This window comes from Plectropomus leopardus, chromosome 14 (assembly GCF_026936395.1).
Source record: "Plectropomus leopardus strain MGB_pleo_1.0 chromosome 14, ASM2693639v1, whole genome shotgun sequence".
In the NCBI taxonomy this organism is placed as follows: Eukaryota; Metazoa; Chordata; class Actinopteri; order Perciformes; family Serranidae; genus Plectropomus; species Plectropomus leopardus.
Window position 1 is genome coordinate 31,217,660 of NC_142189.1, and position 27,719 is coordinate 31,245,378.

Here is a 27,719-nt window from a genome sequence, read left to right on the forward strand (position 1 = left end):
CTGCATAGATAAACAGGCACCTGTGCAACTTCACTGTAAAGCACTGTGTTTGCTACTTCTCCTGCTACCCCCAAGTGGTTAAAAAACAAATAGGAATCCCATAAAGTGGCAAATAGTCTCAATCATAATCATAATAATCATCGTGGAAATAAATCTTAAAGAATGACACATTAAAATTTGTATTTGATTTAACTGATTTTGAATGATCATTATAGGAAATCCAAATTAATTGATACTACTTAGTGTTTTCTGAATTTGGTGTGCACAATATAGCTTGAATGGGCTGCCATATGTGCGAACAATGATTACAGTGTAATATTGTTTTAATTGTTGTTGGTATCAATAAATAGAATCAGTATTATTACCGTTATAACATGAGGTACTGTTTGTTATTTATGAGAGGGGGTGATTCAAAGCAAGGGAAGCACTCCAGATTTTCGTTTTGGTGATGTTGAGAGGTGACAGATCATAGAATGTTGAATAAATAAAGTACAGTCCCTTAGAATATGCTGCTTGCATGTATTGTACAGTCGAGGTGAGGTATGTTAGCCTACTAATTCATTGAAAAATACAAAATCATGAAATAGCCCATCATCCAGCAGCAGTAAGGAACATGATGCTGGTTCAAATCTGCTTGGATGTGTCTCTGCTGATTAAACTCTCTGCTGTAGTAGTCTGGTAGTAGTACACCCTCCCTCCGTTACGTCATCCAGGGGCAGAGGGGGGGTTTCTCCTTTAAAGTCAATACTGCGAGCTGGACTGCAACCAGAGGAGCCGATGACTGACTCGATGTCATCTCAGCAGAGGAGGACCTGTAGACCCTGTGGACCCTGTGGACATGCTTTGCTCTCTGGGCTGGAAGCTGCAGCAGACTGAAATTTCTCAACTCGGCGCACTAACGAGCGTAGAAACTTTAACTGGAAACTGAAAAAATCCTGAAATCTTTTTTGATTTTTTGCATCCATGTGCATGAAATGGACACACCGATATTAGAAAGCGGAGATCAGGGATTATTTCAATTAACGGAGCGGAGTGAGTCAACGCGGAGCGCAGAGGGGGCGCGCGGAGTACGCGCACGTGTGTGCCGCTTAGATTTCCCTCTCTGCGCACTGAAATGGTTTGAAGACTCCTCTAACATCTGAGGAGACACGCTGGAGGACTGCATTTGGGAGTAGATCAACTGAGAGCTCAAGATGCAGCGGAGGGCGGTGTGGTGTCTGTGGCTGCTGACCCTCTCCGTGGGGTCCGTCCGCGGATTTCCCACGCACTTCAAGAGGACTTCGGGCAGAGACAGAAACACCACAGCGTCTGTTACTGAGGTAAATATCCCGCTTTTCATGCTGCCCAGATTATAATAAAGTTGCATTAAATTGAAATAAAATGCATCTTTGAGAGACAGTTTAGAAAAGTGCGCGTTTGAAATGCGTAAAATTACAATTTTCATCTTTGCTTTTTACTTGAAAATCATGAGAACTTTGCATACTGAGATTGACAGGTCCATCATGCAGAATTAAATTGGCATAATTGCAGAAATATATTGTGTTTTATTTTATTTTATTTTTAGTGTAGGGAGAATTAAAGTAATATGGGACACTTTTTGTGAATACAATACACTTCAAAATAAGTCAAACTCAGTCAAGTGATGTTTCTATAAATCACTTTAGACCTTTGTGCTATTTTTATCTTGGAAAAAAATGTGAATATACAACTTTTTAGGAGCTACACACCATACCATTCTCTCACTCCCACTTACGTGGGACAGATTGTTTGGTAAAGTGGGACGGTCATCTTTATCTTAAAAAAAACAAAACAAAAAACAAAAGTCTTAGACAACAGTCTTATTAGCTACTTGGCAAATACAATTACAAAAAAAACAAAAAAACAAAGAAAAAAAACAACCATGTAATTCAATGAATAAGGACGAGATATTAATTTAAAAATGATTTTGTGAACTCTCAGCTAGCAATTTTTGGTTCTAAAAACGCTCGGAGAATGGTACAATGCAACCAATGCATTGTTTTTTATAACATTTCAGTGGCAAGTTTTCCTTTATTTCCCAGAAAGTTCTTCTTAAAAATAGGTTAACATTCTCTATAAACCTTTTTAAGAATGCTAAAAATGTTGTAGTCTGTAATCCCAGGCCTCAATAACATGTTCTGAATGTTTTGAAAATGTTCTTCCTTTGCTCTCATGCAACTTTGTAGGAATGTTTCATAAAAAGAACATTTTATGATCTGTAACCTCCCAACATCGCCAAAACATCCTCAGAATGTATGCATTCATTGCATAGTTTGTGTTTTGCATTTACACAATGCCTCAGAAATCAAAAACAATCTTTAATTTGATATAGAAAAGAAGAGAAAATGCTGTATTTTGTAAATTTTTTGTTTGAAATAATTAATTGAATATTTTTCAGTCATAACATTTCTGTAATCTCAATTTGTATTTAAAAAAAATCATGAGTTGAGTGAATCCCTTACATCCCTACTGATTTGTAAAGTTAAACTACTTTATTCAGTATTTTAACCGGTTTAAATTGCCAGGTCTGTATGTTTTTAAGGGGAGGAGACCTCTGCAGATAATTAGTCTCCCGGCAAAACCTCCTGAGAAATAAACACTAATGGAATTCTAACCAGAAGTTTCAGCTGGTTGCAATCTGCAACCCTCACCACTAGATGGCACTAAATCTCCCTAAATTCCTCAATTAGAAAGTCATTTTGTACCTCTTATTGCTATTTATCATTATCATACATAGTTTTGTTTATTCTTCTGTTCAAGTTAGTTTGCAATTCTTCTCTTAGGGCAATTTTTAGTTTGATTATTTATCATTCATTGATTTATTTAATTATTACAACATATGTACAACATATAACAAGTAGTGGAAGCAAATGAGCACATAGGCTATTCTTTCAATGTGTTAGAACCGGCACTCTACAAGCCAACCCCCTACTCTGATAAAGTACAGTGCCTTATAAGGGGATGCTGCTTGCGTGTATTCACAAAAGAATTAAAAAGTATTGTAGAGGAAGATAGCTGATTAATTTATTTTAAAAAATCAAAAAAACACATTAGCAGGTACAGGGCTAACTGCCCAATTTTTTTTGTATTTTTTGGTATTTTTTTTAATCAGTTTTAATCACCAGGGGTGTTTGTTTTTTTAAGAGAAGGAGACCTCTGCAGATAATTTGTACTTCCTGAGCAACACTGAAGGAAATCAAACGAGGTGAAGTTTTAGCTGGTTGCAATCTGCAATCCTCACCTCTAGATGCCAGTAAATCTCCCTAAATCTGACATCCTGAACTTGTAACACAGGCCAGCTGTCTTCCCTCATATTGATTTGAGTTTATGAATAGATTAATACTACACTCAACTTTACTTTGAACTTTAGAAATTTATGTTTTTCCTTGTTTTTGTACCTTCTCCACACCCAAGTCATTTGACACGTAGATTTATTCTTAGATGTTTTATTCATTCAGATGCTGCAGAGGAGTGCTAACAAGATCGAGAACAGGTCCTTGTTTGGAGTGAGCATTATGGAATTCAAGTCCTCCCAGTATCCACCATATCAGATTTCTCCATGATACCCAATTAAAGATGAGAATTATACCCTAAAATCTGTATTCATTTATTTCTCTGTTGGAATAACAGAGAATTTTTGACCAGTTTGAGAAACCTTGTAGGCTGCAGCAGCGTAAACAGGATCATTCCATATGTTGCTGTCTCCAGTATTTGGACATTATTTTGAAGGAAAAATCTTTGTTGCAGTAAGTTAGGGCAAAACTAAGAGTAGGAATCTGTTTGAAATGCTTTTGCCATTCATATTCAGACAAAATCAAAGATGGCTACTGATGCAAAGTTCTAATCACTGAATATTTAAGACTAACATATTCTGATTTGATAAAAATAGAAATAAAATAAACTATGTTTTAGGGTTGCAGGAAATTATGGCATTTGGTTACTCAACCTACAATGTGTGTTCACTGTTTCCATTAACATTAAAGCTGCACTAATCAAACAATGGGTTAAATTACAGCCTTTATATGAGAGCTGTTGCTTATAATCACAAACCCACAGAGAATTATCACCCAGCTGTCAGTTCCCTCAGCGCTACGGACTGATTTAGCCCCTCTCTTGCAGCTTTTGGCCGCCTCTCCCCGCTCTCATCAGCCTTGTTTCCTGCAGTACCAGGCAACACTTTTCAGTGATTAACCCCCTGTACACTACCTGCTCAGCACCGAAGAGCACATAGACCAACCACATCACCCAATGATGGTATTGTTTATTTCTGCAAACCACGTGAATGTAACATGCTTTCATTATTATGTTGTGGTAACTAGTCAAGACCACACTAACCAAGACAAGACTTGGTCGAGACCAGAGTTTACCGAGACCAAGACAAGACCAAGACTTTAAGGGCAGAGACTGAGTCAAGACCCTTCTGATTTCTATAACAAACACTGAGAAGCTGAGATCAATTAACCGATAGAAGTTTGATGTTGTTCCAGCCGGCTCAGTAAACGCTGCCTTGTAGAACCTGCAGTCTGCCGAGTGTTTTCTTTAACTTGTTTTCTTGCATATGAATTTTCTGTGGTCAAGGTAGCCAAACTAGATTACAGACAAATTGGCATCTCTGCTCCCAAACAACCACTCTGCTTCTCTTCGTGTCGTCTTCATGGATCTGCACCCACACAAGTGGAGGGTGGCAGCCGTTATCAGTGACAAAAAAAGCAAACTACAAATGACTTTCGTGATTGGCTGGATTTGAAGAAGGAAGTTTTACATCCAGTCACAGTAATTATGTTAACAAATAAATCTGTCGTGTTCTCGACCGGTTTTAATTAAAAATACAGAGTCCGCTATGTCTGAGACAAGACCGAGTCAGAATGAGTTTGATTTCAAGACGAGGCCGAGACCCTCTAAAAGCTTGAGACCGGTCTCGAGACCAAGACTAATCTCGGGCAATATAACACTAGGGTTAACACTGAAACTTTTGGTTTTGTTACATTTTAGGAAAGCTGTGGTTATGCGTGGTTATTTTTAGACACAAAAACCACTAGATTATGGTCAGGAAAAGATCAAGGTTTGGCTTAACATACCTGGTTTTGGTTGCACAATCAGGGCTGGGCTTGTTGTTTGTTGGTCTTAAACGGGGTCTGCAGCCTGTCAGATGGAGATGTCGCCGATGGCTCTTTAAAGTAGACACAATCCTGTGCAGGGATCACATCTGCCACGTTACTCTTGGATGAGATGTGAAACACCTTCAAGACACTCATTGAAGGCCACAGTGGCTCTGTAACATGAATTTTTGTACCATCAGAGTACTGGAAGCCTGAAAAGTATGCAAAGTATTTAGCAGCAGCACCTGTGTTAACAGGTTAGAGCATTTGCTGGTCAGACACATCTCAGCTGTGTTTTAGAACTGCATTCCAGAAACGGTGGCTCGCCGATTTTTTCTACATGCTGCCCATGGTTGTCAGTGGGAATAGACAGTAAAAATGGTGTTTTGATAATTATATTGACTCTATACCACCTTTTACTTCAGTTCAAGTCTCTCTCTGTCACAAAGATGAGGAAAAACAAAGATTTCTGTTTTACTCAAGATTTCCCTGCTTCTCTTTCAAAACAAAAATCCTCTCTGTTGACAGAATCCCATCAGTTGATGACACAAGGCATTTTATTTTGAAATATTTCAGGATCGTGCTGTAGACAATGCAGGAGCCTGTCCGACTTCTTAAATTAGTGGAATTTGTGCTTAAAAGTGTGAATTGAATTTTTAAAAATACTTTCACAGCAAAATTTGATGTGTGCAATACCTCCAGTATATTCAATACATTGCCCATCCCCATCTCCTACTAAAGAAACACTTCATTTAAAATAACATGGACTTTCTCCAACCTTAAAGCATCAAAAATCATTAAAACGTACAGAGTAGTCCTCTCAGCCAGCCGACTGGACCCAGTCAAGCTTTGTGGCAGCAGATTATAAGTGCTTGAAATGTAATATACATATAAGTATATATGTGCATAGGTCTTTTCTTGGCTCCACTGTTCTCTGGTCTCACTCTCTCTCTTCCCTCAATCTTGGCTGTGTGTTTTTATTATAGCGAGTGGTCGGGTTCATGTTGCTCACAGGGAGCCTTGACGCTCGACTTTGTCCAGGGTCGCAATAAGAACTTGGTGTTTTACACACAAACAGCCACTTAACTTATCCAAACTCTGGGAGGGGAATGTGACCAGGGAGATATTGAGTTTGCTTCTCAGGGGGCACATTCATTAAACAATCATAGGGGTGACAAAGGTGCTTTAATAACAATCCCGGATGGACAGCCATCCCTCTCCACTGCGTCCCCAGAGGCACACTGAAGCTGATGCCACATTTTGCAGAGGGCGTCAAATTCTTGAGCCAGTTCGAGTTTAAGTTGTGTGCTTTATTGTGGAATAGACCGCGTGGGATGGACTGATCTCAAATGTCTTGCGCCCAAGATGAGGTAAAGATGAAACCGTATATTATAATCTATGTATCAGAATGTATGCTTCATGCGAGGGTTGTGTATAAGCGCTGGATTCTTTGCCTCTGTGGGTTTTTAATGAAGGAACATAAGCTAGTGCTTTCATTGCACTCAGCTAAAGAGCTCATACACACAACTCTACTGACATGCAACGCGCATATTCTACATTCTGTATGCACACATATAAAATCCTTAAAATGTAAATTTGATATGTGGAAACTTTTGACCATGAGATTTGCTTGACATTGATGAGGCGCCATCAAACATATCATTTCTAAAGAGTAGAGGCACCACTCTGTTGGGCTTGTTGAACTACAAAAACACAAGATCCACTCACTAATCACTAATTGGTGTTACAGAATGATGTTTATTTTCCCCCACACTGATCTGAGCTGTGCACAGACACCCACGTTCAGGGAGTGCTACACCAAGTCAGCACACACTCGCACTCAGTAGAGCGCAAATCTCCACCAGGCGGCTACCCAAGCTGATCGCGGCCTCTCTAGACAATTCCTGTAATTCCATCAGACGCGCCGCAGTGCGTTTCACAAGCGTACCAGAAGCTAATAAAAATACGTGCCTCTATTTGTGACAGAGCTGCAGCGCATTGCACAGAGCAGATCGAGTTTTCCTCCTGCTAAGAATAACTATATGTGAAATACAGATCCAATGTGATTATGAGAATGCTTGTATTTTTCCTTAACTAAAACACTGCAAGCAATCTTTGATTCATGTCATTCATAACTGGACTTTTAACAATATTATGTTTGTGTGTAGGCTACAGCACAACAAAGTAGGATATAACAACAATAAACACTGTTAAAATAGCAAAGACACCCAACACGTTCTCACTCTGAACCTGTCGCATGATGCTGCTCTGTCAGTGACCTTCTGCGTCTACCTTTGACGTTTTAGGTATCCTTCTGCCCCAACTGTTAATGCTCCAGGATGCCACTACTGTGATGACAAGAAATGCGCATGAAGGGGTGGCATCATAGTTGGATGACGTTGGCAGTTACTTGAATGTCGCAGCATGCAGAAAACAGCACGGTCCCTATGTTTACACAACAGTGCAAACTGTCATGATAATGGTCAATCATTTACTTTTAGAGTTTCATATTTTTGTATATGCATCTGTTAGCTGTAGCAAGGAAGCAAACTTTAAACTATAAAGCACGCCAGACAAGTACACTGACATTACATTAACATCACATTGACAACGTTGTTTTATAACACGAGTTACTGACTTGATGTCATAAATGCATAAATACGGTAGGCAAAAGTCAATGGTAAGAAACTTTTTTATTATTCCATGTATTTACTATCACTTTTTGAGCAAATTTAAAGTATATGCTATTAATGTTAACTGCTGTCCATGTAGAGTGACCTAGATTCAAATTTGAAAATACATACATATTTATTATATATGGGGCGGCTGTGGCTCAAAGTCGGGTGGGTTATCCTGTAATCAGAAGGTCAGTGGTTTGATTCCCGGCTTCTCCAGGCAACATGTCAAAGTATCCTTGGGCAAGATACTGAACCCCAAATTGCTCCCGATGTTGCATCATCAAAATATGAGTGCATGTGAATGGTTTCTGGTTTCAGGTGGCACATGTACGGTAGCCTCGGCCACCAGTGTGTGAATGTGTGTGTGTGTGAATGGGTGAATGTGAGTGTTAAAGTCCTTCGAATGACTAGAAAAGTGCCATACAAGTGCAGTCCATTAACCATTAAAATATATTTAAAATAAAATGATTTATAAAATATAAATAAACTGGAAACAGTTGTCTCTTGTTTAAACACGGTTACCATCAAAATGCAACCTTCTCGTCTTTGTAGCTTCCATGTTATTCCCACTTTAGGACCTCAAAGCACATGAACACAACAAAGTCAGAAGATTGACTTCCCAACTTGGAAACTTCCAACATCACATGAATGCAACAATACTGATATATAGCAGGTAATATTTACCATAGTAGCCATCTTAGTTTATGGTATTAACATTTAATTAGCAGCATAAAGAAGTTTGGTCACCCTAGATGAAATGTTGGGGGTCACCCAGGTCATTATTATTCATCCACTGGCTACCATGGATATTTTATGTCAATGCAACCTTTAGTTGTTGAGATATTTCACTATGCTGAAGTATTTCATCGGGACCAGAGTGGTCGACTGACCGACATTTCCTTCTCTAGAATGGCTAAAAAATGAGGAGAGATAAAAGGTTGGCTTGGAGGGCTTAGAATCGGAGTGTAAAGAATCTGGGTATTTTGTCAACTGGGAACCATTTCAGAGATGGATCTGACAAACAGAAATCCATCCCCCAGGTGTGAGTGAAAAAAATCTCCCCAAGCCATTCTATCCAAAAGGCTAATGTTGCAGGGTCTCTCTGAATGACTAAATAAATGCTTCCATGCAAAGTGTAACTCTTCAGTCTTCTCTGGGAGAGGTCAAGGAGAGGGGAAACATGCCACACACACTCACACATCCTCATCTTCACTAGAGAACTTAAATGTGCTGGCAAACATGCTGATATCCAGCTTGATGTTTTACTCCTTGGATTTCACATCAAATCAATCATGGTGTTTAAAGGTCTGGCCAAGACTACAGTCAACTGGCAGAGTTATTAACTCCCAGGCAGACGGGTGGGAAAATGCCCTCTTCCTCTGCTCAGTATCACCAAATGTGTTCATTTAAATGAATCATAGCCGTCCCAACCAGCACTCCACTCTTAACTCTTTAATTGAGTCTTTATCTTTTTCTTTTTCAAAAAAATTATTTTCCATATCCTTCTTCTCTCTAGTATTTTTTCTGTCTACAGTCCCTTTTCCCACTGGTCAAAAGAACCACTTATAGCTGTCTTTTGTCTTTTAAAAGTTATGATCAACATTAATTCTGAGGACAAATTACACAGTAGTCACTGTAGTTACGGGTATTTGTCAACTCCAGCTCGGATCGACAGTGATGTAAAAATGGCACCCAGGCGAACGCACAAATATTTGCTCTTTTTGCAGCACAGTGCAATGATGCACGACCATACATACCGACCATCTCCATTCGAGTGTTGTTCCAAATATAATCAGCACCAAGTCTGAAGAAGAGACTGAATAAGTAAGGAATATAAAAAAAGCAAAACTGTTACATTCAATTTGTTTACATGCACAATTAAGTGGATTTACAGCTATAGTTTGATTTGGCCATTTAACTGGGCTACTGTCCTTGTCCCAGTATACAAGCACGAGAGGGGAATCGATTTATTGACAGAAGTGTTTCCAAATCCACCACGGTAGGTGGTGATATGCCTCCTTTCAGCTAGTCGGACCCTCTTCTGGTTGACCTTTGGACTATTATGTCCTAGCAATAAAATCCCAGCAATGTCCTAAAATCCAAGTAAGGTCCTAAAATTTTACATGTGTCCCAAAATCCCAGAAATGTCCTAAAATTCAATTCAAGGAATGTCCTAAAGCCCCAGAAACATCCTAAAATCCAAGAAACATCCCAAAATCCTATATGTGTCCTAAAATCCTAAACTCCTGGAAACATCCTAGAATCTGAGAAATGTCCAAAAATTCTAGCAATGTCCTAAAATCCTAGAAACATCCCAAATTTTGAGAAATGTCCTAAAGTCAGAGAAACATCTTAAAATCCTTAAAATGTCCCAATGGCCCCTGGCCTCTGGCCTACTGTCATTTTGCAAAATTGGCCCCCAAGCAAAGCAACTTGAGTATCTCAAAAACGAAAGAACGCTTTGCCTTTAAAAAATACCTCAGTTTCTTTCTATTTCACAGATATTTCAGCCGGTGTGTTGTATGATGGACTGCATGGTCACTGTCTTTTTGCCCTCTCAGGTGATAGCAGAGCCTAGTCCTGCCAACGACCGTCAGACCCTTCAGGAGCTCCAACAGGAGAACCTGCTGCAGACTCTGCCCTCTGGTCCGTCTCTCCCCAAGTCCAGACGCCACTGGTCGCAGCACCAACATCAGGGCGTCCTCCCCCCACCGGAACCTGAGGAGGACCCTGAGCTCTTCATCCTGGACCTCAGGAACTTCCCAGAACTGGCCAATGCAGACATGGGCTCCCAGAATCCCAACATCCAGGTAGGGAATATGCACGTGGCAAGAAGTCAAAATATTTTGGACTAATTGTATCATTAGAGGTAGATTTAGATCACTTTTCTCAAAGCATTAAGGGTTTATATCATGAGTGAAGTGCAGGTGTTCTGGATTAAGTGATCTTCCATCACTTTCTTCTCAGTTACGGCCCTCAGCACCATGTATCTCCCTCTGGCTCCATACATCCCATCTCTGTGTACAGCTGGTTTGAGTCAGGACAGCGTCTTAAGTTACCATCTGCAGGACCTTTAACAGTGGGGCGCTCCAGCGTGTCCATGAACCTCAGACATCGACACAGGGCTCGGAGAAATAAAAGAAAAATAGTATGAAAGGGGGGAAAGTGAAAATATAAAACATATGAGAGCCGAATATAAAAGGTCAAATGGTCATTTTTAAGTTTCACTGTGAAGCCAAGTCCTGGTGGAGCTGGCTCTACAAAAAAAGTGTGAAGACTTGTGGAACTGATTTAAAGAGAAATGATGATGTTACTCTGGAATCCATGGCCTGGTCAAAAGAGAGAGAGAGACATATGACATTCTGAATTTAGCAGCGACAGAACAAAGCCTGATTTATCCCATCTCAAATACAATGCATGGACAATGCATGGATTGGACATTATCCAGTCAATACTAATTCATTAAAAATCTCTGAATAGTTCCCGAAAGGGTGAACGATATATCAAATATACTCATGTGTCTCAGCTTGTTCCATGTGGGATGCAAAAAAACATCAACAATATTTGGCCCAAGAAAAGCCAAGTCCTACAAAACTAAAAGCACCAGTCGTTCCTCATTGATTTCTTCAATTATAACATTACTTGAACTTTTCTATAACAGCACGTTATAAAAAATAAAAAATAAATGTATTATAATAATATTTTATTTAAATGTATTATAACAGTACTCTATTTAACTTCATTATATCACTACTTTACTTAACTTTATTGTAACAGTAGTTGTTTTATTTCAGTTTATTACAAAAGTACTTTATTTCACCTTATCATAACAATACTTCATTTAACTTTATTATACCAGTAGCTACTGCATTTAACCTAATTGTAACTGTAGTTCATTTAATAATGTAGATAGTAATTTTGAGGGGATTTCAAAATATCAACGTATATAGTGTATTGCAATATAGGCTAAAAATATGTCAGTATTATTTTTTTAAACCATGCCACCATAGTCCCAGTGCTGTGGATTGTTGATGACATGACCTTCCTCACATACATACATGTCACTGCCAGGCACTGCCATGGAGAGTAACATAAGCTACAAATTGTGTTATTTTGTATGGCACCCCAGGAGACAGAGTCCAGACCAACAAGATGTTCTTATCATCAGTCTTTTTCTGTCTTAAACTGTTGTTGTTGATGAGAAGATGAATAGGACATGTTAACCTTTCTCCTCTCTGTTCTCTGATGTTCAGCATCACGTTCTTCAGCTGCTGCTTTGTCTTTATAAACAGTTGCTGCTGGAAACATCAGTAACCTGGGTTTTGTCGAGACCTGTATGTGTGTTTATGTGTGTATGCACATGTGAGGGAAAAACAGAGATAATCAGAACCTGCTATCAGTTCATCTTTTCCATCCCACTATATCTTTCACATGTCTCAGTCCCTTCCCCTGGTGCACAATAACCCTCTTTCATAAAAGGAGAAGACAATTTTAATCTCATCTTCATATAAACAGACTGCTCCTGGAGCAGGGACATCACTCCCTCATCCTGTCTGAGAGCTTGTACCAACCTGTAAAGTTAGATGTAACCAGTGAAGGGCAAATTGCTCAGGGAGTGTACTGAGTTACTTTTTCCTAATAAAAGTAGCAATATTCCTTTACTTACTTTACTTATTACATGGTATCAAAAGTAATAGTTACATTATTTGTTATATTGTTTGAGAGTGCTAGAATGTCACAAATATTCTGAAATGATTCTTTTAATATCAGAAATTGATCCATTTGGTCCAATACCCTTTGGAAAGTCTGAAGTAACCACACACTTGGAGTGCACAGTGTACTCTGAACACAGATGGAGCAGTGGAACATCTGCTGGGTCTGCAAGTTTGCAGCCACTACTCATATCCATCAACCTGATCTGTATCTTGGACCTGCAAAAAGCTCCATATTTAGGGAGGGGACACATAATGAAACAAAGGATGCACATGCATTTAAAAGAAAATAAAAAACAAATATTGTTGTTGTCATTGTCCTTGACACATAGACTCTTTATTGTTGGGAATTAGTAAACCCTGCTCCGCAGAACAGGCAAAGTCAGCAGACAACTTCCAGACAGACAGACGTCCATAGTACAAATACATCAATTACACCAAAATTAGCTAGTTAGATTGCTCAGTGACTGGCTAGCAAAGCAGTGTTTATCTTGTGAGCTAGAGCAGTTCACTAACTTAAGTTTGCTCGGCAAGAAGCTATTATGTGACCAAACTTCTAGAATGCATTTTGCAAGGTTGCATGGATAAACTTTACTGTAGCATGTTCTGGTTTGACCAGGTCTTACTATAAGTCAAACATACCAAAATCCTAAAAGTGTTGGGTATCCCCCCCCCCTTTTTTAAGATGAATGAGGCTGCATATGGAATCACCAGTGCCTCAAGGATATGCTGCATTTGTCATTATGTCCTGTTGGAATTTACTATGACTGCTCTACAGAATGAGGCTGCTCTGTCCCCATTGTTATTTAACAGTCATGTGTGAATGCATTTTATTGGGTCTTTTATGGCAATTATCCACTTCTTAAAATTACAGAGGCATTCATCTTGATGTTGTTACTTTTGGCTGCTGAGGTCACTGCAGTCTGGGCCATTGAAGCAATTCTTAAGCTGTTTTTAGGTGTCTATATATACTTTCACAACTTTGATTAAGTCAAAATGAGATCATTTTACTTTTGTATTACTGTCAGTCACTATATTCTGCTCACATACGTATGAACAGTGTGTGAAATATTTTGTGTTTCTTTCAGGTTACCATCGAGGTGGTGGATGACGCACAGACTGAGACGGAGGTGGAGATGGACCTAGTCAAAGAGGGTCAGCGCAATGATTGGTCAGTGTCGTCCTCAGAATGGGCCAACAGTCACAAGAAGCTGTTCTGGCCATTGTTTTGGGAGTACCCGGAGCAGCTGGAGAACGTGTTGGAAAGAGGCAGTTTGGACGAACAATCTGAGGACTACAACTACGACCCAGAGGATACTGTTCCGAGTGGGGTAGGGGGAGACTGGGGTGGTCACTGGAACAAAGACTGGGATGCCAAGGATAACTATGGTAAGAATACTCTCTGAAAACCAAAAAGTAAAGCTTTGATTCATACAGTATGAGGCTGGATAGAATTAAATCTGTCACAATGAATTGTGACATTACCTTGATGAATAAAAAAACAATTTCCACTAATACAAGATGAGAGATATACTGAGCACACCCTAAGATAACAGATGAAAATATCAGAGTTTTTATGAGAATGACTGAGTGTGAAGGCTTAAGATTAAAATCTTTACATATTTCACACTGTATGATTTTGTCAGCTGACTGTCGACACCAACTAACCCAGACTGGAATAGACCTGGTCTAACTTGGTCCAGTCAGTCCTCATGCCCAATGAGCTGTCTCAACAGTCATAATGTGTCATTGGGTCGAGTAGGACCAGGACAGCACCTCACATTCACACTGTTACCGCAGTCCTTATTCATCATAAAGCACAAACCTCCTCTCCTTCTCTCCCACATATAGAAAAAGAGTCACCTGGTTGAATGGGGCTGTCCAGGATTTAGCTTTCGGTGAATCAAAGGCAGGGTCGGACTGGGGAACAAAATCTGGCCCTGGCATTTTTTCTCTGGACTGGCCCACTACTACACCCCCACCGCCAATTTCGCCATACATTCAATACATTCAACTGTATCTAGATATGATTTACACGACTGAGACTCCAAGCCCACAAAACAGTAGGTACAGTTAAATTCACCTGTATCTCATCAGCACAGGTTATACAACACAGGACACAGGTACAAGAAATTAACACCAGCACAGCACAGAAATATATTAACCTGCATCTCAACAGGATTTAAAGTACAGGAACACTCAAAGCTCACAACACAAAAACCAAGGGATAATGTATTGTGAAATGAACTCAGAGAGAATTCAGGTAGGTCGTGCATCACTCCATAATTCCATATTGATTTAAGAATGATTTATAGCTGGTGGTAAACGTCTACAATCAGAACTGGATCAACAGCAATGGCCTGTTGCCTGATCAAAGGGTAACACAGTTCCTGATATCCCATTGGAAACTGATGTGACATAGAGGTCATCCAGTTTATTATCCAACACCTTGTCCACGGCTAGCAGGATGCTAGTTTAGGCAGTGCCCATTTTCTCCCTATTTTTTCCTTAAAGTGTTTACATTTAAACCTTAACTTGGCGAGCTAGCAGAAGTCGGCAGCAGGAGAGTCTATAAACTGCTAAGTTCATTTTTTGATCCCAAAAAGTGACTCGCAGCACCAGTGCTAACCACTAAAAGCTCCAACAACACTTTTAAAAGCAGACATAAATAATATATTCAGCACAAATTTAGCAGATCTGACAGAGAGGCGATTGGAAAAATCTGTACCTATGTCATGTGTCAGTTGAGGTCACATTAAGATGTATCAGTCACGTGTTTGTATGACACAACCATTTTTTTCTTATTTTTAAAGATGCAATATACAAACATAGTGATGACAATGTAAATGCTTTTAAAGTGGAAGAACCTTATTAAAATGCAACCCCTGCCTCACCAATATGATAAATCTAGCAGCCTTCTTGTCCTATTCACCCACTTTGGGAACCGCTGATCTACTCTTGCCCTTTTCCACCAAGTTAGCTCTAGTTCCTTTTTAGTGAACCAGCCAGAGTTTCCATAGGTTTTGAACACAACCACGGCTCAGCCAAGGATGAGCCATCAGCGGAGGGCATTGCGCAACTTTTTGGATGATTTCTTACTTAACGTCAGGTTTCAAATCAATTTATTGTTGGATGGAATACTCTGAATGGTTCAGAATAAGGTACAAAAGCAGAACAGACACCAGAAAAGAAGACTAGTGAAAATCTTTATGTTCGTAAGTCATGCATTTTATTGATTCAAAAATGAAACCAGTGTTTACACAGGTTTTTTTCAAGACGTGGATGTAGCAGCAGAAGGTTTGGATGCCTTGAGCGTTTGCTTGACAACCTCAATGAAAAAACATTGAAAACAATTCAGAGAGCGGATGCACCCTCCCCCCTTCTTACCCCCAACACAACACATAGATAAGGTCTCTCAGTGATGCTTTGCTAACTGTAAGCTTTCTGCTTCGATAGGAAGCTCGGTGTTTGGATGCTGTTGATCACTACTGTATTTGTCTGTGTGCGTGCGTCTGTGTGTGTGTGTGTGTGTGTGGAGGGTGGGGGTCAAATAGGCACAGGCATGTTGGCAGCAAGCTGTCTGAAGAGGTTTTTGTACTGTCTGAGTTAGAGGGCTAATGCGCACACACACACACACACACACACACACACACACACACACACACACGCACACACACACACTGTCTATCCAGCATGACATGATTTATGACAGGGTCTGCTCCTTCAAGGCTCACTACATAAACATGTCAAACACGCACACTCCTCACACAGAACCAGTTCACTGTACCGGCTTTGTTCACTAGGTTGAGAAGTTTAACAGTCTGAGTGCTGCATCATGTGCATATCAGCACAAATGCACGGTTTAACAAATACAAATATGGAAATAATAAATAGCAGCTGCAATTTTTCATCCTCACCTTGATCCAGCATGCTTCATTAGATTTTTAATCATCAGCATTCAGACCTGAAACACTCCTTTTCCTGATTTATTTGCTGCTGACAGCTTATGACTTGGCTTGGACTCACCCCAAAATCCTTAAAAACAGCTCTGCTCGGACATTATAAAAACACACATGCTTTTAATGTGGCTGATGCCATTGGTCTGTAGATGGTGATCAGGCCTTTTCATGGTCTGACGTATTGATGCGTGACACCATCTCCATGTGTGAGATGAAATTTATTGGTAGAACCTTTGTATTGACGAGGCCCTGAAATGAGCTCTTTCATCTCTCCCTCTGTTTTTCCTTCTCTCTCAGCTCTGCCCCTCTGCAGGCCTCAGCCTCTCATGAAGAGGTGAGTCCGCTATGGCTAACCTAACGCCAATGCAGTCTTGCTAAATTAACAGCTCCAAGTGAAAAGAGAAGAAGAAAATGATCTCTGTTTTCATTATTCTCCCCTCAAATATTTTGCTGTTGCAATTGTTGGTTTGTGCATTTTTAAAACTGCATTAAATGGCAAAAGACAAGAAAACTCAAACAATCCACGTCTTGCATTAGGTGACTTATGAGGTGATTCCACCAGCAGGTTGGTGTGGTTCAGTTCAATTTGGGACACATTTATTGTATTTCTTTTGTCAAGTTGTGGATGGTACTTTTAGTACGTTTGGAACTAAAAGTAAAGCATGTGTGCAGCCTATAGCAGCAGCTGTAGACTGAAAAAAAATTAATTCACTTGGCTGCTTGCGGACAGCTTTGAAGGTGCAATCTAATTCGTTCGGTGTGCTTGGGCAAATTAAACCACCGGATACATCGAGTCACAACAACCACAGCCATATGTAAGAGCACCGTCTGCAGCGGACAATGCTGTCCAAAGTTAGTGTCAAGGTACCTCTTTGTCGGTGGTACTTTTGGTTCCAAAGGTACTCCATTGAAATCCTTTGATGGAAACACAGCTTTAGATCATCTGCCTGACACTAAACAGATGTCAGAGATAAAAGTTCTATTGCTGGTGCGTCCAGATGTCTGTAACAGAAGCACTTGCTGCACATAAGTCACGCAGACTCACATCCCACATCACAGTGCTTCAGAGCATCACATCCCAGTGCTTCATCAAAAAAATGTGAGCGCTGTGCATGGGTTTTATTTCTATGACAACAATATCTCGACAACATTTCCACTCTAACCACAGTTGTGTGAAAGACTAGCATTGCTACTTTGCTTTTATGTCTCTGCACCGTTGATAGCCATGGCTGGAGACATCACTTTTCTTAGCTGTCTGTCTATCTGTACATCCCATTATTGTGAGCACAATATCCCAGTAAATGCCAAAAAACCATAACTGTAATAACTGCAACTTGACGGGTTCGCAGATGCATACAACCATGATGTGGTGATTCAAGTTAATATCTGTTTTGACTTTTAACTATTTGATTGACATTGTTTTCTCACCAGGAGCACCAAATGGAGGATGCGTGCCCTCATAGGTTGTATGGATGAGCTTTTCACTGCTCAACCTGACAGCCACCAAAAGCAAATATTAGTCAAACAACATGCTAGCACATTAGCTCATTTGCTGTAGTGCAAGCTTGGCTAACCCCATCACATCAATAAGACGACCTCTTAAATGACCCATTAATATATGTAGGATGGGTGGATGTATTACAGCTGGGGGATGTTGAAAAGGGAGTGAAATCATTGTTGTTCAGCCAGAGAGCCTCTGAGGCATTTCACTGCAGACTGTGTGTGGAGGTACACATCCTGACCGAGCTTACAACTGCCTGACTTGCATACACACGAACACACGCATTATGTGCTCACCCACCAACTGACTTTTCTCGCTCATACACAAACGCCAGCTGGCCGTACTTCCTGCCTGATCATTAGCGTGATTATGGCTTTTCCCAAAAGTATGCAATATTCATTTGGTCACAGTGCATCATTGCCTTCTGTGTGGAAACAGGTCAGGGGGGAACATTTCCACATCTTCCAGGCTGGACTAAACATACTTTTTGCAGTACAGAGAGTTTGGTGTCAAAGATCTATTTCAAAAGGCTTCATTTTACTCTTCTGTCCTTTCTCTAGGGCACAGATTCATTGCACTTTTCTATGTGCATATAATTTACAAGCGTTATGTTTACATGCACAGTTTAATGGAGCTACAGTTATAGCGTGATTTGGAAATTTAGTTGGACTACTATCCTTGTCCCAGTGTACAAGCACCTGGACAGAATCGTTTTATCGATGGAAGTGCGTCTGAATCCTCCCCAGTAGGTGGTGATATGCCCCCTCGCAGCTAGTTGGACCTTCTTCCAGTTGACCTATTACATCACATACCAAATAAGTTAGCAAGTGGTAAATGGATTGCAAGTTAAACCCATACAACATGGATAACTTTTCAGTGCTGTACATTTCGTACATACTCTATACATTACTGGGTACCTTCGTCTTGTTTTGTTTACTTCCCCTCTTGTTCTTCTTTTGTTTTTCCCATCTTTCTTCTACAAATTTATGCTGTTTGACTTTCAGGTCAAAGCCCAGCGCGGGGATGATGGAACATGCACAGAATGCCTAATCCAGTTTAGGTCGGATTAAGTTGTATACATGAAAGAGTAAATCAACCACCAGCTGCATTATCTTGGTGTGTTAATCCGACTTTGAGAAATTTTACTTAGTGTGATTTCAGTTGAACTAAGTTCACATGTACTTCCAAGTCCAGTTTTAGTCAGACTGACACAATAATTTGACCTTTTCTTACATGTAAATGTACTGATTTTCACTGGCCTCATGAGGCTGTCAGCTGTTTACTAACTCTTTTCTGGCCTTTCTATGACATGTAACATGACACACCAGTGAAAAACAACACTCGTCCTCTGCAGAGCTACTTGCAATGGAAAAGAAGTTTTTCACTTATTTTTAGCAGATTTTTACATATTTAAAAAAAAAATGCACATATCTGCTAATTTTGGAAATAAAGGGGTATCATTTCCTTTTCTTTTTTCTCTCCTTTTTCCTGTTTATCGACTCAAGCCCATTAGCTGTTCAAAAACATGATGATATTTCTGTAATAAACAGTGTGAGGACAGCCTAGGTGACAGCTGAATGCCTAGGCCAGTTCAGATCTGGTTGAGGTGTATAAATGAAATAATAAATAGACCCCCAACTGCATTATTTAGTTGTGTCCGACTGAGAAATTAATCTTAGTCCGATTTCAGTCGAATTTACATGTGTACATGTGTTTTAAAAGTCCAGTTTTAGTTGGACTTACACAACAATTCGATTTTTCCTAACATCATATAAACATACTGAATGTTATTTCAGCTTCTTGTTGCAGACAGGAAATAGGAAGTATGCGTTAACCTCCAGTTGATGATAAACTGTTGGCACTCAGCTCAGTTGGTACTGTTGTGAAAGTGAGAATGAAGACTTTTGCTGCATACAGCCATCATCACTCTCACTGTGAGAAGACTTTCAGTCCTGCTGCTTCCCTCCCCCCCTTCCCCCTCTGTCTTTTGAAGTTCTCCCCCTTCTCTCTCCCCTCCTGCAAGCGCTGTTTAAATACAGAGGAGCACGTCTCAGAGGTCCCACGCTGTCGTTACCCGGCTCTTTTCAGCCGCTCCTTAATTGCATAACACACATACACCAGCTGGGCGAGGAATTCACAAGGCTAACTTCAAAGCCTACTCTTAATATATTACTCCATAGTTTTGCTTTTCTCCCCTCTGCGCTGTCTCGCCTTCATCCATCTTTTCTCTGCGTGTTTTTCAGAGTATGAGGAGGAGTGGAGCGACTGGGCTCCCTGCAGTGTCAGCTGTGGACACGGCACCCAGAAACGCACCCGTTCCTGTGGCTATGCATGCACGGCGACTGAGTCACGCACGTGTGACCTGGAGAGCTGTGCTGGTAAGAAGGAGAAAAACCCTGTGATGTGGCGAGATTGTAAAAGTCTGATTTGTGTAACAGCCATTAAACACTGTTTGTTGGTACTGTAACAGCAAAACTAACATAAAAACCCTAGATATCAGCCCTGATGTTTGCAATCTGACAATAGGTTTGATAAATTGGATTTAGAGGAAAGACAGACTAAAAACTACCAAAAGAACAAAGTCGACTAAGGAGCACAAAACACGTACCAGTGACTAGTATAGCCACCATCCTCAGTAGACCCTGAGCCGGCCTATCAGAAAAAACAACAAAATTCCTGTAAATAACCACAATGACTGACAATAAATAGAAAAGGCAATGAGCACATGCAGAAATAAGAAAAATAAATCAATAAGCCAGAAACTTTTTGTACAATCAGGGGCAGAATAAAGTCATTTTGTACTTTAGAGTCCATGTGGCCATGATGGTCCATGTGAAGAAAATTTCATTATTTTCCCAAGTCCTAAAAGGTCTGTTAATGCAGACTATATAGTATGCAATATCTTAGGAATTCCTCGAGGAAATTTCTTTCTGATTTTTCTGATTAGAGTTTGGTGGTCAAAGGTCAAGGTGACCTGGTATCCATTTCATTCTCATAAATGCAATATCTCAAGAACAATTTGGCACAAACATCCACTTTTAGTCAAGGATGACCTGAACAGAATTTGGCAGTCGAAGATCAAACGTCAAGGTCACTGTGTCCTCACGAAACATGTTTTTGGCAAAAACTCAAGAATTCATACAATATTTCACCTAAATGTCGGATATGATGTAATGATGAAGTGATGACATTTTATACCCAAAAACTTCACTGTGGCATGTTCTTCTAAAACATGCTTCTGTCCATCCACCAGTGTCATATTTTAAGAATACTGAATACTGATACTGAATTGGTGACACTAATCTCTGGTGTGCCCATTTTTTATGTAGACACTGTGATTTCAGTGACTGACCTGACACCCATCCAGACGACCAACAGCACAGACTCCCTGGACACAAGTACGTATGGAGAGTGTGCGTATGTGTGTGTTTTGTATGTTGTTCCATGCATTCATGCAGTAGTCAACAGGTTCCACTCCATGTTTCCAATAGGTTTTGGCCTGTATATGAAACATTATGTTCCATTTAGTCTTGGGTAACAAACTCAGTCAATCACCCTGGAAGTGCCTGGTTTAGATATGTAGAAATCTCTCTTCCCAGCATGCTCTGCTGTGTCTGTCAGAGACATGATGAAACACCGGCCTGGCCTAACAGAAATGTTTGAATTGCTTTTTAGTTTCCATTTTATTGCTCTCCTACTGCTAACAGCGGTCAGAGAACATGATCGTTCTTTTCTTTCTGCAAACATAACAAAGGATACAGCAGGAGGAGAGAACATGATCCAGTGACATTTTCTCTCTCAACCCGACATTCATTATAGGATGCAAATATAGGGTAGCTTTAAATTTGACTACAGCCAAAAACATTTTCTTCATGTTTTTTTTCGAAGCCCCTCTCTCAATCAGCCATTAATGTTTTAGTACTGGAATGAGGTTTTCAAAAAGCCTTACAAACTCGTACTTTTTTTGGGCATTTTGGACCATAAATGTTTAACTCTTGGCATAAGCCTAACAGCTGAGTAATAGTGAAAGGTATATAGTGGGGATATATTTCGGGTCAGCTCATTACATGGGATGTCTCCTAATACGATCTGGTGTTTACATGCGCAGACACATGACAGTTCTGACCTGATTTCTGATGCCCTGAAAAACTTTCTTCAAGGACATTGCTGACCTATAGAAAATTACTTTTTTGTCACCCCTTTGTCATTTCCAAGTGAAATTCTCTACATTACCAAAATCCTGTGCATCACACTTTGCATTGCATGACTGGCTGCTTGAATATGGTCTTTTTCATTACAAATCTTTAACAAATGCATAGCTAACTGAGTAATATATTTGAAATATTTCTGTAAGATCAACCAAATTTAATTAAATTTTCTACTAACTGAAAAATGTTGACACTTATTGTGATTATTTTTTCCTTTTCCAATCTTCCAACCCCCTAACCTAGATGTGGACAGCTGTGAGAAGTGGCTAAGCTGCAAGAATGACTTCCTCCAGAAGTACCTGCACCAAGTGCTCACAGAGCTCCCCAGCTGCCCATGCTCCTATCCCTCTGAGGCTGTCTACAGTGCTGTCAACATCCAGGACGGCAAACTTCGCAAGACCTATCGCTGGAGGGATGCGAGCGGGCCCAAAGAACGCCTGGACATCTACAAACCGTCAGCTAGATTCTGCATCCGCTCAATGCTGTCGTACGACAGCACGACGTTGGCAGCGCAGCACTGCTGCTACGACGATCAGATGAGACTGATAACGCGGGGGAAAGGAGCAGGAGCACCAAATTTGATCAGTACAGAGTTCTCACCAGAGCTACATTACAAGGTGGATGTATTGCCCTGGATTCTGTGCAAGGGGGACTGGAGTCGGTTTCACTCAGTAAGGCCGCCCAATAATGGGCTTGACTGTTTGGATAACCCCCCAGAACAAGTGTTTGAGGTGGAACTGAAAGAGGCCAGGGAATACTGAGTGTGAGGCTCTGAAGTCTCGACTCGAAGACACTGATGATAGCTGGTGGCTCAGATCCCCATTTCTCTTGTCTATCATCTCCATTCTGGGTGCTAAATCATAGGCAACTTGCCTTTCTTGAGTTTCTTAAAGCTGTTTCACCTCCCTTCTGAGCAGCTTCTTCAGTTCTTCAGAAGTTCTGAAGAAGCCTCTTAGGTGAGAGGTGAAACGTCTTCAAGAAGCTTAATCAAGTCCATTTGCCTGCAAATTACCACCTAGAGTGCCTTGGATGATTTCACCAAAATATCATCTCCATTCTGCACAAACACAGAAAAGATGAACTACAATGTTTAAGCTTAATTTCTTTCTGTGGTCCTTTTGCCATGTATGAACTCCTACCAGATGAGGTACTTTGTGCAGTTGCAAGCTTTGTTTTTGCAACTTCATGGCCCCGTGCATCAACTGAGACTTCAGTAACTTTGTCTTTTTTAATTAAAAGGGATTTAACTTTAAAATAATGATGCAAATATGGATGGAAGACATGGACAGCCAATACTCCTGAAGCGTTTTACACTCCATCCATGCATACTATGTAGACTGTGGTTAATGCACTGTTGTTGGAACAATTGGATAGACAATGACCATCAGTGCACAAGGGTTCTGTTAGGACCCTAATCAGTGTATGTTGCTGCTAACCTTGTTAGGATGTGCTGAGCTGAGGTGAATGTCTCTGATGGCAGTGGCATGTGTGTAGACAGTATCTGTGTGAGTGTGTGTGATCAATGGATGAGCTTATTTATTGGCCCCCTAACTATTTTAATCTGATCAAGTGTCCCAACCAAAGGAATTCCTATTTAGATGGTAAGAAAAGAATAAAGTCAAACCAATCTCCAGACTAGAAATGCTCCATTCTTCATCTCTACAAAAAAAGAGTGACAGAATTATTGTCAGAGCATGTTTGAGGTTTCTTTCCATCCACATCTGCAATGTTATCATTTGCTACACAATGTCTGCTCACAGCAGAAAGCATACACATGTTCCATAAAATGCAGAGTAAAAATTGCAGGGGTGAGTAGTCCCATCCGAATTGACATCCATGTTGTATATGGTATAATTTTTTGTCTGGTAAAAGACTTCCTCACATCCTTGTTTCTACATTTACAGCTTCTACTGGCGGAGTACCTCTATAGAGAGGGTAGGGACGAAGGTTACACCCTCCTGTTACTAGGCTAGTTTCCCTTAACCCTCAAATTGCGCAAACTGAAACTGTGAATATACAAAATGCCTGATAGAACCAAGGCACTTTTGAAAAAAAGTTTTTATGCTCACATGAGGTAGTATTTCAGGCGGTTTGAAAAAGCCATATTTTACAAAACTGCAATGGAAACACTTTTTTGGCTTTTATAGGACATTCTAAAAATTATGCGCAGTATGTGTGGTCGGAGAATAAGACTGAGAGTCTTACATAATCAGCTTGCAGTGGGCGCTACATGAGGTGTTGTTGTATTGCATAATATGAATACGAAGCATAACTCTTCAAAAGTTGAGCAGATCGTCCAAAGGTTTTGAATCCACAATTCCTTTGTGAAACTGTGGACTATCACCTCCCAGAAATCCCTCATACGTTGCCGCTCCCAGGTATAAGGGGCTTGCCTTTCCATTATTGCTTTTATAACATGCCTACGTCACCTTTGATAAAAAATAATGACAGTTAGTGTGGTGGCTGCAATAGAAATAAACCTGCTAATGTTTTGAACATCCATTGCCATGCTTCTTGGAATGTTTTTGCGACAGGAGTTTTGTTCAAATCTGTTATGGAAACTTGCCTACTGACTTGTTTTGTGTTTCTGTTGTCAAAAGACACCTCAACCGGGCTCTATATGATATTCAGAGCGTGTGAGTTGTCTGCAAACAATACTCAACATGGAGGTGGCTGAGCTAGTAGCTAGCAGTTTAAGTGCTAACTCCATAAGCAGCAATAAAAACAACAGCACCCACAGAGTTCTGCAGCGACCCTGTCCTGATATCAGCGGTAATTGCCATCTGAGTGTAGTGCAATGTGGTGCCTATGAGCTAGCCCAGGGGATACACACATGCACTAACATGCACTTGCAGCTGGACCAGTTTACCACAACAAACCAAAGAGAAGCTTGGATTACAACACACACAGAGTGAGCTTGAGTTTTCTCTGCTCAAGACACCATTACTCCACTATATCTTTACATAGAAAGTAGGGGTTTGCTGCTATATTAATACTCTGAATATTGCATGCAGAACCATGTCATTGTAGGCATACAACAAAATTATGCTTGGTAACTTCCAAAGATCAGCAGTAATAAAGGGCAAGACAGAAACAAGATAATAAAAGATTGTAGATAATTAAAAGGTATTGCACAAGAATTTAGATGCATATGGAGAGTTGGAGTGTATTAGCAGCTGGTAGGGGTTGGGTGACAATATTTAAGCCATGTTTCTACCAAACCCTGTTGTAAAGTATTTTTAGAAACTGCATGCAAATGATACAAACTTGCACCCAAACCTTAGATCTGTTTTGCTTTGCCACAGCATAAAACACTCCTAAATGTGACTTAGTTTGTAACTGGATGGTAATAGCTGCATTACCACTCCATCCAGCTCTCATAGTATTTTCTCTTCACTTACAGTGCAGAGAAACATCTGCACCTTGTCAATCGTCCAAGAAACGGGGTATACATGCTGACATTTTTGGAACAATTAAGAGCAGGCAGAGTCTCTGTCACAATTAATGGGATAAAAAGCGGGATAGTGCATTGAATCCTCATCAATCAAGAGCGTGTATTCTCTCATGTCCAATCAACAGACTGACTCTACCTTTTAGTTTGAACCGAGTTGTTCGATAAAAAAATTGGATAGAACCGAAAAGTTTTATTGGCACCATCCACAACCTTTGACGATACAAATGCAAAAATAATCGCCGTAAAGTGTAACAAACTAAACTGACCTGGACTGCTTGTTGGAAATTAGGCTTTACAGTCCTCTGTCCTCAACTGCTATGGCAGGGTTGTTGGGATGGAGGCTACAGCATTGGGGGAAAGTTTTTTCTTCAGTCTTTTTGTTTGGGCTTTGATAATTCTGTATCATTTCCCACATGGCAAGGGGACAAACAGACTTTGACCTGGGCGGTCAAAAAGCATGTGAAAAGCTAGCATACGCGTGCCCAAGTTTGGGAGCACAGTTCCCACAATCATCTGTGCTGCTTTTACACACCAGACCAAGTCCTTCTGGTTCTCAGAGTGCAGCTGGCACATCACACTGTGGCACAGTAGCAGAGGATACTCTGTATGGTGCTTCTGTAAAAGTTTATTAGGAGCTGAGAGGCCTGTTTGAGTTCTTTTATTTTATTTAAGGAAGAAAAGTATCTGTTAAGGTTTTTTTTTCACCAGGTGGGAGTTGTTTAAGGACCATGATGGATCTTTTGCTATGTGGATTTTTCACGAATTTGATGCCGGTGACACTCTCCATCTCCTCAGCACTGACTGTATGTTAAGGGGTGTGTGGTCTTCTTGGATGTCCTAAATATGTTAGTTTTTCACCCTGTCCGTGACATCGAATGTAACACACCAAAACAACACACACACACACACACACGCACACACACACACACAGACACACACACACACACACACACACACACACACACACACACACACACACACACACACACACACACACACACACACACACACACACACACACACACAAAAAGGCATACTTGTACGCAACTCTGTCCTACCATCAATGGGAAAGGGGAAGGCGCTAATTTGGGTGGAAAAGGGGTTTTTAGCTGATTTTTCAGTGCCTTTTTAAGCCATTAAACGTGGTTGTCTTTTATTGAGGTGCCTGCCAAATTTTTCTGGCCATTGGGTTGTTTTGTATAATTATGCACTGTGGTGTGATGATGTTTTTGTTATAAATACTGGAAGCTGAATATGGAAATCCTTATAATTCCTTAATCTATAAACAATACATTTAATTATTTCTTATGCTAACAACAACTCAATACACTCCCCAAATAAGACTAAGAATTAGTCGGTTCAAAACTTGACTCAATGCTCTCCCAGATTCTTTAAACTGTTACCCACACTCTGCCATCTCCAGTGTGCCCTGGGATCAAAGTAACCTAATAAGGTGACTGTGTTGTTTTAAACTCGTCCTCATCCCCTTTGGTATTACTGCTTGTTTGGGCTCAGTTGTTCCGTTGAGCCGAACTGTGTTGAAATATTTTCCTTCCCTCTTGCTCGTTGCATTCCATCAAACGCAAGCTTCAAGTGTTCTCTGATGCTTGGAGAGAAGCTCTGACAGAGCAGGGTGTGAAAGGAAAGGTGAGAAGTGAGACGGTGTTAATGGAAGAAAATCTGACTGATTGGTGTGTGTGTGTATGTGTGTGTGTGTGAGACAGACAGACTGAAATAATGGAAATATTTAGTTTACAAAAAAAATATGCAATTTTCCTTTAGTTTTGTGTTTTTCCTGACAGTAAATGGAAGCCTAATTGAAACAGAAGAAGAGAAGAAGAATGTGTGAGGAGGAGCTGGAGGAAGTTGATAGATGGACCCCAACCACCACGCCTCACCACCCCTCCTCTCCTCCTCTTTCCGTGTGTGTGTGTGTGTGTGTGTGTGTGTATGGGCCAGTCGACACTGGAGGGGAAATAGGGACTCTGTAAACATGCCGGACGTTTGAAGTTTCCTCTCCTCCCTCCTTCCCTCCTGCTGTTCTGAGGCCTGTTGCTCAACTATGTTGGGTGAAGACACTGACAGCATGT

The 27,719-nt window shown here is 40.4% G+C and overlaps 1 protein-coding gene across 1 annotated transcript; it reads left to right on the forward strand.

Moving 5' to 3' along the window:
* The first annotated feature begins 779 nt into the window (after positions 1–779).
* On the forward strand, positions 780–26,659 carry LOC121954087 (isthmin-2). Its single transcript, XM_042501413.2, has 6 exons — positions 780–1,319; positions 10,357–10,605; positions 13,596–13,896; positions 20,211–20,345; positions 21,297–21,365; positions 22,419–26,659. The coding sequence occupies exons 1-6, from the start codon at positions 1,194–1,196 to the stop codon at positions 22,934–22,936; spliced, it is 1,398 nt and encodes a 465-aa protein (XP_042357347.1). The 5' UTR covers positions 780–1,193; the 3' UTR covers positions 22,937–26,659.
* Positions 26,660–27,719: the final 1,060 nt, after the last annotated feature.